We start from the raw sequence: 12,528 nt of genomic DNA on the forward strand, positions 1-12,528 counted from the left end.
AGAAGCTTTTGATAGTAAAAATAAATAAATTCAAGAAACGAGAGTATATGCCCGAGGACTACTCGAACAGTTTAGTACAGACGAAGCCGTAGTGATGGCCTATTCGTCTCCATAACGCCAACCATATTCAATCCGCAGATCGCTAATGAAATCGCTCAAGACACAAAAGAAACTCCCCGAAACACCATGATACCCGAAATTTAGAGATGAGAATGTAAGAAGTATGGTGAGGTTAGTTATTGTTATTGTTATTGTCGGGCCTGCCTTGGTGCCAAATCGTGTCGCCGCTCAGGGCGGATAAACTGAGAGCTGCAAAGTTTCGCCAGTTCGGCGGAGTTGAGGAACTGTGTCGCTCAAGGCCGGTGTCCGGGGAGACACGACGTTCCATGTCTGGAATTTCATCGTCGCTAATCGGCCCAATTGGAACCGGTGCAGACGACGCACCACGACTCGATTCGGGGTCTTCGTCTCGTGATTCAGAACGGTTATTCTGAGACATGGACCGAACGACATCTCCTTTACAGATAGGACAGGTTCGCCGACGGGTTGTTAACCACGGAGTACTGCTTCCTGTTAGCATGTGCCCAATGTGGCTTTTGCAGGTGTCTACTTACATGCACTCGGCGTGGAATTCGTGCCCACATGGCAAGCTCATGACACGGCTTTGCCCATCAATATATTCCTCAAGGCAAACAACACACTCAACTTGCCGCCCAGTGTATTTTCGACGCCACGTAGATGCGCCGGACTTTTCTCTCCTAGAATCGAATGACCTTGGCTCTGCTCTCTGATACCGTGGCCGGGGAGAGCGCGCACATTCTGCAGAGCTTTTCGAACCCAGAAGAGGTGATGTCTGCGAGACAGGTCCAGGGCTGGGGGTTCTTAGAGAACTAGATGAGGAAGAAGAAGAAGTTGCCATAGTGTGATACGTCCTCACCGGAAGACGCTCAACTAGAGACTTGGGAGCACGCCAGCGTCGTCGCCGGATGCGCGACCGAAGTAGCAAGAGGATGTAAACAACAGATAGCGTGAGAAGTGGGCTGACGACGAGAACGAGAAGAGTGTCGAAGAAAGGACTAGTAGACATGCTAGTCGGCGTGAGCGTGACCCACAAACCTTCATGCTCCTTGACTTTGGGATTCTGCTTCAAGATACCGCCAGTGATTGTCCGCTTCTTAGTGCCGGCTGTTTCAACTCCCTCAGATCTAGCACCGAGGAAATGCCGAGAGAACCAGCCACCTTTTGGCTTTGCAACTCTGTCAGAAGATCCAGACGGATGATACGATGCCATTTCCTTCGCTTGTTCTTTGGAAAGGCTGGACTTCTCCACGGCGCGGTATTCCCCGCTCCCTGGAGTTATGCTACCTCCCTTAAGCGTTGATGTAAACTGGGTTCCCTTGTCATAATGCTGGTTAGTGTTCTCCGGCGCCGGGGCGCCCGTGGGAACCGCCACTGCACTGCTTTTTGGTGAGATTAGATCAGGATCTCGCCAGTCCTGTACACCAATAACAAAACCGTCCCCATCGACACTACCTGGGTTGGTATTGGCGTCATTTGAGTCCTTTTCCATATGCGAACCGTGGTTAATTTTGCCTTTTTGGGGCGTTTCCTGGTCGTCCCAGTGGCCCATTGGAACCCAATTTATATTGCCACTACTAGGAGGCCGCCTATTTCCTTGTAAGGAGTCTTCAACCCGTTCACCGCGTCCCATGCCAAGAACTGACATTACCTTCGAAAAAAGGCCAGGTTCTGATTCCGCAGTCGGGTTCTGGTTGGCAGCTGGATGCGTAGACGAGGGTGAAGCAGACGGTGAAACGACTGGCGTTGGATCAGCTTCATAGTTACCGATCGTCTTTGTCCCACTCGTCGGAGGCAATTCCTCCCGAGCCTGCGGGGGAATAAGAGATGATAGCAGGTGGGCTGTAGTGTAGGACGTGAACAATGCGGGGATTGTTACGTTGGAGGTATCGCCCCGCGCGTACATTGTAACAAGACTTCCTCCTCGAGTATCATCCCCTACAATCAACGCTAGCGCGCCACGCCGCTGAGCCCACTTGACCTTCTCCAGGAATCCGCAACCTCCTCTGCTTAGCAGAACGATCTGGCCACTAATCTCGGCAGTCTCCTGCAATGATTGTATGTCTGCATGCGCACCTTTCAAAGACTGAGACAGGTCACGGTTTTTCTCGGCAGCATCAGAGTCGACCACAACGGACTCCGGTAGGGGATGGTGGAGATGGTCGTCCGTACCATCGTCGGATGGTAGCGATTGAGGGTGTGCGCCGCTTTGAGGGGTGACGCCCTGAACGATATCCGCGTGGCTTTTGCCCTGTGAGATTCTGGTATCCCCATCATCGGCAACAGACTTTCCAATCCGGCTCTCGGCAGGGGAGTCGCCTTCTTTCCACCCCGGGATATCGGAGCAGCCCAGCTCTCTCCCAGCAAGAGGCGACCTTTCTCCAAACCCACTACCAACCCATAGTCTACCACTGAGACCCTTATCGGGAAGTAGAGGGCCAAACGCTGCGGGTCTGGCTAGGAAGAATGTCGAGTTCTCATCGGTGAGGCTGATGATGGCGGATGGAGGGAAAAGCGAGGATGGCAGGTTGAAGGAGAAGAGAGCGTGGAGGCCGGTGGACTGTCCCGCAAACGAACTGGGTGTAGATACACGAGGAGACGATGTGAGGGCGGAATAGAAGGTGAGGAAGATGGGGAAGAAGATGAGACAGAAGGCGAGCAAAACTAGGCGCGGAGGTCGCATGATTATCGCTTTGGCGCTTTTGAAGCCGAGTAAAAAAATCTGGGCCTGCTAGAAAGCGGCGGGTATATTCTAAATCAATCAACCAGCACTGGTTGCAACTTCAGTTATGAACAGCCCAAGGTTCGTGCTCGATTCCTCATCGAATGCGAAACTCATGAGGGGAGTAAGCCAGCCAGCAAACAGTGGGGCCTGCGATGCGAAGAGAACAAAAGAATCAAGTCAGACACAGCTGAGAAGCATCGAGAGGCGTACGAGCGACCGAAGAGGGCAGAAACGACATGAACAGGAAAACCGTGGCGTGGAGGAGGTGCAGGATGGATGCCTCACGCTTGCTTGGAGTCGGTCGGACCATGGACGTCAAGGACTCAAAAGACAGCCGAGGAGTCACGGGATTGGCGCCTCAGGCATACACGTCATACCACCCAAGCTCCGCCAGGCAACGAACTCTCAAATGAAGTCAACGATTGCGCCTGGAGGATGGTTTAACCTTGAGAGATGCTGGGGTTGAGAACTCGCCATCTCCCCAACCATGGGCCATGTCTATACAATCACTACGTCTGACCGCCGTACAACCCCTGAGATCGCCATCCCTGGAACTGCAGCCTGGCATGTACTCTTAGAGCGGGAGCAAACCGCTGATCATAGCGCCAGCACCCCACGACCAGCGTGTATCTGAGACGTGATCGACATCTGCTGCCCAGGGAATTGATGCTCGGGACTAATAGAGTGCCCTTCCTTACTGGAGCACGCTCGGTAGTATGAACCGCGGCGCAAATCGTCCCCTGCCAGATACACTGAGACTGTTGGATGTCACAGGTCGCACTGTCAGCATATGATTCTTGGAAACTTCTGATTTTTTTTTTTTTTTTCTGATTTTTTTTTTGGAAAATCAAGAAGGATCCAATCCGTGGTTCGTATGATCTGACGAAGAAGCCGCCTGGAAGGCCTAGAATTAAGCTCCATCAGATCTACAACGGTGTAAGGGCCAGACTATGGTCGTGACGTCGAACAGGGCTCCCGGCGGACCGCGACGGAAACATGTCAACAGGGCATCACCTAACTAGATCTTTCGATCTATATCTGGCATTGGGCCACTCTCGCTCCCAGAATTTCTGCAATTCAAAAGTTTTGGGCAATGGTTCCCTGCTAATGCGTACGACCCAGCCGCATGCACGATTTCCCTATGCTGGCCTATACATTTATAACTCTGTAAAAAGCCGGAGGACCGATTATCATCGAAAACCACGCCATGTCGAAATTCCTGGATAAAATCAAGCATGCCATGGCTAGCAATAAATCAAAGTCCAAGAGCTCTAGTACGGAAACACGCCCCGGATGTACAACCCCGTGTATAAACACTTACTTCATTTCCAGGTCGCGGGTCGGGCTCGTGGGATTATGGGGGTGAATACGATTCCAATGTTCTCAGCCCATCGAGTCATGAACAGCATCGTACCAACGACTATGGAACGAGGTTTGGGAGCTATGGGATTAAGCCACGACCAGGCACCTATGGCTCCGGTGACTATGGCCCCAATTCCCGTCTAGGGAGCTACGGTACTAATACCAGTACTGGCTCCTATTACAACGAATACGACCCAGTCAGAAACGGTCGCGGCTATGGCTCTGCAACCAATGGTTATGGCTACGGTTCTTCATCAGCTGTCGGGGCATACGGTGCTGACACCGAGGTTTCGGCAAGGCAGGGCTTTGGTGTTAGTGCGAGAGGATCAGGGTATCAGAACGGCGGTATCTCCAGCTATGATTTGGAGGACAAGATGGAATCTGTACCTGCTTACGATGAGCAACACCGTTGGCTGTGATTGTGGCGACATGCTGGGGGCAGCATTGATGTCGATTTTCCAGGTAATGCCTAATAATGACCAGACTGTACCACTTAGTGGCTATAACGTGTGATTAAAAGCTTCTGGCTCCTGACAACGGTGCCCGTAGTTGTAAGAATGGGAAGGCACGCGGTTCTGGCCTGGCTCTCTTGTGCCTCTCTTCGTTTACTTTCCGCTCACTCACTCTCGTCCACCACCCAACCGCACATCATGTTGAGCGAAAATAAACCAGAAATTCTCAGCCAAAGTGAGCATCCGTCTCGACATTAAGACGCCTATAATTCTTCTGTAGGGCACAGAGCCCGCAAAAGACAACCTCTTGATGAACTTCAACGAGGCGCTTACGAAAATCGTCATCGAAGTGGCCAGTGAAGGAGAGCGCGCTTCGGTTTGTGAAGACCGCCTGTTTGTAAGTTGTGCTCACCTCATCTACCTTGCCTTCGTTAGTCTGCTACTTAACACATTTCCAGCCTCAAGCAACATCTTTCGTCCCCTCGTCCCCGTCGCCACCACCTCTCTCACGCCGAACCTTCCTCCAGCCCACCCCGTTGCTTTCAGTCGGATCCCATCGAGGCACCGTGATGAACACTGAGAGGTTCAACCTTCGTCCTGAAGGCGATACAAGAACACATCCAGCCCTTTTGAGCATTTCGTCTGAATATGAGCTCGCTAGCGACCACGAGCTTGCGTCCTCGCAGCCTGTTTCCCTGATCCAGCTGTGTACGAAAACAGGCCATTCAAGAAACAGAGCTAGCAGGAGAGCGAGGGCCCTGAATATGGACAGTGCAGAGCACCTGGTAGGAACCCATGGTGTTCTGACCCATGGCGGAGTGGACAGGCTCGAGCGCTTGCCTCTAACCCCCGTTGCGGACTACTCCAACCATGCAAGTTATGGATTAAGCGACGAACCTAGGAACCTTACCACACATCCACAAATTGTACTAGAGGAGTACCAATGGTTACCGGATGGAAATCACACTGTAATTGCTCGCGAGCAGCTGCGGCACCTGAGCCTGAGCGACCACCAGACGCAGTCAAACCCCCTAAACTATTCCAGTCGCTACAGTAAATCGCAGGCCAGGGAAAGTGGCTACACTTCAGAGAGTCCGTTTTTGAAGAAATCCGACTCCTGGGACCCTTCATGTCTGGACCGCGCGACCTGTGTTATCTTGCCAGGCAGACAAAACCCGGGGCCACAGCGGAGGGAACATATGCCAGCGTCGTTGCAGATATATAGGGATAACTACGATCGCCCACACGATAGGTCACCCTACGAGTCATTCCGCTTGAAACATCGCAATAATCGAACCGATTTACCTGAGATCAACTCGGGCTTGCAGTATGGGTTTCCTGCTGATGTGGAACATGGAATGCCCATGAGAAACACGACCATTCGGTCCGAACCACCTCTTGGAAAACATTACCGTGAAGGGTTGTCGAGCTCTGGACTGGGCACGCCCGCAGTGGAAATCCAAAATTCTCACAAATCGGAAGACTCATCATCGTCCGCAATTGGGTCAAGATTGTCAAGCGGCACCGACCTATCTCAACGTACTCTGAAGGAGAAAATATACGCCATGTTGGAAAATATAAACACCGAACCCAAAACAGGTCCCAAGTTATGGTCGACTAAGGACAGTGCAGGCACAGAACGTGGGCTCCCTAGGGTGCATGGGGAAGAACGGCTGGCTCCACGCCTTCAAGCTACTTCGCTGCCCTTCTATGGACCAAGTGACAACGACACAGAAACTAGACAGAGGCCAACAGAGTCCCTGGACCTTGGGTCAGGAAAGGGGCTGATTGCCTACCAAGATGCGTTCGATGCAACCAATATATCACACATAGGACCTGGGCCGACAAATATCGAGCTCGGTATGCAAGCTGATAGTGAGGTTGAAAGACCCTCGAAGACCTCGCCCGAGAGGATAATAAAGCCACCCCCAGGCTTTTACGACGCAGGAATACCTACATTCTTCAGAAAAGGATCGGAAAGACTCCGAGAAGCCGACAAATGGTTTCACCAAGACACCCGAGGAGAGCCACGGTTGCGTCGATTTATTTCAAACGTTGGTGAAAATTTTGTTGATAAAACCGAGCGCTTCGAAGGTCAGGTATTTTCGGAAGAGGATCGTATCTTCGCCAAACGAACCATCTCGGTCATGGGGGATCTTATCGCTAGTCTTGAAACCTACAAAGCCAACGACCGCAAAATTGGAAGGCAGCATTTTGCAGATTTCGGGCCTGTTGAATCTCACTACTGCGAGCCGTCTTCTAAGCAGTGCAGCTATTTTGAGGAGACGTGTGGATTTATCGCCGCTGAGGATGAGAACGATTTCACTTAATTAATATTGCGCAGGCCCGGTTTGGCTTTTTTTGTGGCCAACTGGAAGGGCGTCTTTTGCCATCAAGTTGGGACATTTTCCCGTTGGATCAGGTTTGATCACAGGCTGGGGCCTAGAAAAGGAGTAGGAGTGTCGTTGCGACTTTGGGGTCTAGTAACTGTCCCAGCCACGGCCCATTTTTTCTGTTATTCCTCTAAGCTTGAGTTTGTCTTGAATTGGCAGTACTCCGTATGTTTGTTAGGGCATACTACAACGGCGGCCATTGTATCATAGTCATTAATTTGCAGTCTCTACTACGTCCAGTAACTTAATCCTCGGTTGTTGAAGCTACATTGAAAATCTTCCAGTAGAGGACAATAAGCTAAGTACTAGTAGTAAACTAATTACCTATCGGTCATATTATTAACTCCCGGCGGCCCGGGTAAGGTGCCTCACTGAGTTCCGCAACCGACTTTCCATCCATCATCCATATACAACCAACCAGCAAGAACTATAAGAACACAAGAAGAAAGTGAGAAGAAAACAAAAACTAGCACCAAGCCGCTTAAGTGCTGAAACAAACAATTCATCTCCCAAACGCCGGAAAATCGATGCGTCATGAAAATAATCCATGCTAGTCTGTTCTGTTCTTTCTGGGAACAAAAAGAGAAGCAGAAGGGAAGAGAAACGAACAATCAAACATATTACCACCCAGAACCCAGAGCGCCGTGTTCGTGCTTGTAAAGTGAAGTATAAACAAGACGGGACGAGATACGAGACAAGACGAGAAAAAGAGAAATGTTGGAAGTACAGGTAGAAAAAGGTGATGAAGAGAAGATGGAGGAGGATTCCTTGCGATAAGAGACGATAAATTCTCTTCGTTCTCGTTCTGATTAAGCACCAAGAGACATATTTATTCTAGCAGCTCACGAGGTTGATGTGATTATCGTTGAGAGCGGCGCAGGCGAAGAGGGTACGGTGGGGGTGGAATGCGGTGCTGGAGATTGGTGAAGAGCGGTTGTGATGGAGGAAGCTTGAGTACGGCTCGAAGGTGGAGAGGTGCGTTCCGCCAACATTGTAGGTCTTGATTTCGTGGCGGTTTGTGCCGCTGTTATAGATCGTTAGCTGATAGAAAGCAAGAAAAGAAAAAGAGAAGAACGTACAACATGAAAACAGGCGCATGCTCATGGACACTCAAAGTACGCAGAGTGTCCCTTGTGCCATAGATGGTTGAGATGGGGTTATCCATTCTCAGATCCCAGAGCTTTATTTCGCCGTTGCGACTGCCGGATATAAGTTCCCTTAGACCACCGCGTTGCATGTGGACGTTGGTGATCCACTGCTTGTGTTCTCGCCACACTTTGACCATCGACGCCGTGGGTTTGAGGCGCTGATCGAAGACTCGGACCGCACCGTCACCGAATCCCGCGACAAATATATTACCCGCCACTTGGTCTGACGTTAAGGAGGTGATGCAAGAACCGGAGCGAGCGGGAATATCCTAGGGTTGGTGAGTCAGGGTGTTTTCATCCATCACAAGGGTTAACTTACGTTAGTGCAGACTTCTGTAGCTGCGTTCCACACACGGATGACCTTGACATCGCCTGCAACAAGGGCCTTACCCTGGCCTTGCTGCCAGTCAAGCACAAGACCAGCGTTTCGATTGCTGGGGATCAGTTCTGGCAGGGCTCTAAACGCGGTCACAATTTCGACGTCTCTTGAGTTTTCATAATTGCGGAACACTTTGAGCACGCCATCAGACGATCCTGTCATCAGGAGTGCCTGGTCATCTTCGTTGATATAACGAACTTCGTTAATCTTAGATCCCAAGGGGTTCCTGTTGGAGAACCGGTTGAGGCGCTTATGATTTTGCCAGTCCCAGATTCTACCTAGATGTTAGCGTACCTTTTCAGAAAAGAAAAGGAAAGAAAAGAAAAAACCTCGCCGAACTTACGTAATTGTATCCCTGTCGTCAGCGACGGCAATATGGTCTTCAAACTGGTGGAAGCACATCTTCAATGGCTGGGTGGTATTGGGCAGCAGTGCTATCGAATTATCCCACCGAGTGCTACCTGCCTTGCCCTTCAGAGGCTGTGTTTCAGAGATGATCTTCTCGTTGCGGCTACGTCTCCACAGACGCTCGTTGTAATCTGAGCTACCGGGCTCGTCGGGCTCGTTGGGTTTCATCTGGGGTTCCCGGAAGTACTGGGCATGGGTAAGAATATGTTCGATCTCTTCGATGTATTTTGCGCTTATCAAACGGTGGAGTTCTGGAATTACCTCTGTGGACCAATCTAGAAACCTACTCATCAAGGGGATGGCTGGGACCAAAGACGGATCTTTCCGTTCAAACCCTCGGGACGTGGGGACCGGGGCTCGCTGGTATGTTGTCGGGGAAGCAAGTTGATCGTTGACCTCAGGAGGTCGAGTCCATTCGGGGGGAGCTCGGCCTCGTGGGGTTGCCGGACCACGGCTCTTTGGCGACGTTCGGGCCGACGACTCTAGAGAGTCTCCTTGTGACGCGCCACCGAACGCGAGGTTCTTGAGCGAAGCTGCTACACTAGCAGTTCGCCTAAGACTCAACGAGATGTATCCCTCCTGCTTGGGAGGTGCTGAGGGGGGAGGTGGTGGCGCAGCCCTCTTCGGATTCGGCCTTTCTCGAACCTGTGACTGCTGGTCAACTCGGTCTGAGAGATCCATGATCTCATTACGGAGTCGGTCAGTTAGCGTGGCCATAGGTGAGTCAAGGAGACAGTAGTGCATAAAATCAACAATTAACCCTGCATCCTGTGCAATGTCAGGATGCGGGTCGACAGACATAACGAGAAGTTGCTTCCAAACTGCGCCAAAGATGGTGTTCCGAGACATTGGCTGCGGCTTGACTGCTGTGCTCTCTGAACCGTTTTCGCTAGGCTGTGCATCGCGAGAGCTACTCAAGCCCAGTTTATTAAGAAGGGCCTGCTTTTCCTCTTGGAGCTCCTCGTAAGCAGCAACCAGGAACTTGTTCTGATAGCGTTTCACGAAAGTGGAGAAGAAAACCAGGAGCTCTTTCCGGACAATGACGCTACCGTCTGATGACATGGGCAGCACAGAAATGCCGATGCCTTCCTCAATATGTGCCACTTGATCCGTCAAATCCGGAATACCAATAAATGTTGTTAGAGCATGTAGCATTGCAGCTCTGACTTCCGGAACAGGGTCATAAATGAGATCGATAAGCCTATTATGGGCAGCACACCGAATTCCCATCCACTTGGCTTCTGGGAAATCAGACCACAACATGCTGATGCACAGGCAGGACCATTGTCGTAGCAATGGGTTTTCAACATCCGCCAGGTGCATCAAGCAGGATTCGAAGAGATCTGAAGAAAGACAGACGTTCTGTCCTTGGGTATAATTCTTGCAAAATATTGATACAATGAACGCGCACATAGCTCGATGTTCGCTGGCATTTCCCACTGGAATTGGCGAATTGGGGTTCAAGATAGAGATGAAGTAATGGATTCCGTTGTCCTTCAAGAGGTCATTTTGAACGGTATGGTCGACGGCCATTATTCGTGCCCAAATGAACACCATGACCGGCTTTAGCTCCTGAGCTGCTGACTGCAGAAGCTTGACAACATATGGGAAAATACCAATACTCAAGGCTAGGTGGACGGCCCATGGTCCCAGATCCAGGAATTTACTGAGCAGAATCAAGGCTCTTAACCTATGTGCTTGGCTCAGAAGGACCTGAAGAACGATGGGAAGTTGATCTGGTGGGCTCTTCTCAGTTGGCCCAGAGGATAGGTACACTTCGAAGGCAGTAAGTTGTTCCGCGAAGAAACTGGAGTGTTGGTATTCGTATTGCCGACGGCCCTCCTCATGGTCGATTAGAGCAGGGAGTTGAGCGAGGACCATTTCAACAGCGAGATCCCAGCTTTTCCACAGCGGGTGGTTGTGAGTCTCGGGAAGCTCGGGCGATGAAATTGGTTGGCATTTATATGTGCGCATGATCCGCTCACTAAGTAGGAAATTCCGGAAAAGAGCCGCAACCATGAGGTCTTGACGGAAGAGTTTCTTGAACAGACTCCGTGGTAGAGTCTTCCAGGCGATAGTGTCGGTGATCGCGGTAAAGATCCAGTTCAACTCTCCGAGGGGACTCCTGCGGTCCTGTAAACGACCGGGAACTCGGAATTCATCGATCTTGACATTGGACTGCAGGGGATTTTGAAGGATAAAGAACCGCAGCGCAATTTCGATTGGCGTGGTAAGACAGCATGTGAACAAATCGGCTGGAAGATCCGGGTTTGTTGGAAGCGATTCGTTTTTCTGACAAGCTGCAAGAATAATGCAGTCCCCATAGTTCTGAACAAGCGCATTCGGATCAAGTCTCTTCTGCTCGACGTTTTCCTTCTCATGCTTCTCGACAAATGTCTGGAAATTCTGCACAATATTCCCTGCATGAGACACATCGAAAACGAAGAGACTAGGCCCCGCCAGCCATTGCTGTAGGTCGTATAACGACACCGGGATATACTGCGTGTAATTCCTGTTGAAAACCCAGATCTCACCCGACTGTGTTGGCAGAGGAACACCGTGCCCGTTGTAGTGAAAAAGAACTCGCTCGTCTTTGGCATTCCGGCGAAGCGAAACACAGAACTTCTTAGTCTCATCGACGGAAGGGTCGAGGTACTGCTTGTAGCGCGTCCTCAAACTAAGTGTCTCGTATTGTTCTTGCAATTTCTTCCCGATCTGCTCCATCAACTTGTTGTGGCCACCTCCAGTAGTAGACGTCGGGTCAACCCAACACTCCAACTTGGCAGTCGGGTTTGTCTTCACGACATCCGGCGGGTCAACGCCGATATTCAGGCAGATCGCTAACGCGGCGGAAACGGTCTTGAGGCGGTCCTTCATTCGCCAGTCCTGCGATGGCCAGCTTCCGACGGGATCTCTCGGGAAGCCATTCGTCTCGTGGCGCTTTTCCGTGAAGTACATGTAGAAGTTCTAAAAAAGCATCAAGTCAGACCAGTTCAAGCCTTCGAATCCGGTTATATCCGCTTACCGAATGAAGAACCTTGAGATACTCGCTCGAGGTATATTCCTCCTGCCACCCATGCCTCATCGCAAAGTCTTCCTCATCTTCATTATCCACAAGCAAAGACGTACTAAACCCTCCGCGCGGACCATAATCACTCTTGGCCCTCTTCAAAACCGCCGTTGGCCGTCCTGCTCCGCCACCACTACCACCACCACTTTCGGATCCCGCATGATCTGAAGTATACCGCGAACTGTTTTCGGTCGGCGTGGTATTTGTGTTCTCACCAGACGAGCTCGTCGGTCGACCCGGCGGTATGAACAACTGTTTCTGTTCGACGGATGTGAACGACCGGTGGTGGTTCGAGAGTGGTGGTGCGGGGGATTTTTCGCGCGGCGGGATATGCGTCTCAAGGTCGGGTCCAAACGCGACTCGGACGGATTTTTGGTTATTTCTGCGCGGGGGGTCAGCCTGCAGACTCGATGCCTGCTGATGCGGCGGCTGCTGCTGTTGTGGTGGCGTATCTAGTTGCTCCATGTCGCTAGTTGGGTCCCTCATTGTATGGGGATGATGGGCATGGTGTTC

General features: G+C 51.1%; 4 protein-coding genes across 4 annotated transcripts; 2 read left to right on the top strand and 2 right to left on the bottom strand.

Annotated features, from left to right (window-relative positions):
* Positions 1-232: 232 nt before the first annotated feature.
* APUU_70907A (PA and RING finger domain protein) lies at positions 233-2,761 on the bottom strand (the record flags this gene model as incomplete). Its single annotated transcript, XM_041695832.1, has 2 exons — positions 233-563; positions 615-2,761. The coding sequence occupies 2 exons, from the start codon at positions 2,759-2,761 to the stop codon at positions 233-235; spliced, it is 2,478 nt and encodes an 825-aa protein (XP_041561523.1).
* Positions 2,762-4,010: 1,249 nt separating this feature from the next.
* Positions 4,011-4,584, top strand: APUU_70908S (uncharacterized protein; the record flags this gene model as incomplete). The annotated part of the gene is made up of 2 exons (XM_041695833.1): positions 4,011-4,077; positions 4,136-4,584. 2 exons carry the CDS (start codon positions 4,011-4,013, stop codon positions 4,582-4,584), a joined length of 516 nt encoding a protein of 171 aa, XP_041561524.1.
* Positions 4,585-4,927: 343 nt separating this feature from the next.
* APUU_70909S (uncharacterized protein) lies at positions 4,928-6,947 on the top strand (the record flags this gene model as incomplete). Its single annotated transcript, XM_041695834.1, has 2 exons — positions 4,928-5,014; positions 5,076-6,947. 2 exons carry the CDS (start codon positions 4,928-4,930, stop codon positions 6,945-6,947), a joined length of 1,959 nt encoding a protein of 652 aa, XP_041561525.1.
* An 897-nt stretch (positions 6,948-7,844) lies between these two features.
* Positions 7,845-12,501, bottom strand: APUU_70910A (ubiquitin-binding TORC1 subunit KOG1; the record flags this gene model as incomplete). The annotated part of the gene is made up of 6 exons (XM_041695836.1): positions 7,845-8,034; positions 8,090-8,427; positions 8,478-8,811; positions 8,881-9,131; positions 9,207-11,912; positions 11,971-12,501. The coding sequence occupies 6 exons, from the start codon at positions 12,499-12,501 to the stop codon at positions 7,845-7,847; spliced, it is 4,350 nt and encodes a 1,449-aa protein (XP_041561526.1).
* Positions 12,502-12,528: the final 27 nt, after the last annotated feature.

The sequence above is a fragment of the Aspergillus puulaauensis genome, chromosome 7 (assembly GCF_016861865.1).
Source record: "Aspergillus puulaauensis MK2 DNA, chromosome 7, nearly complete sequence".
Classification (NCBI taxonomy): Eukaryota; Fungi; Ascomycota; class Eurotiomycetes; order Eurotiales; family Aspergillaceae; genus Aspergillus; species Aspergillus puulaauensis.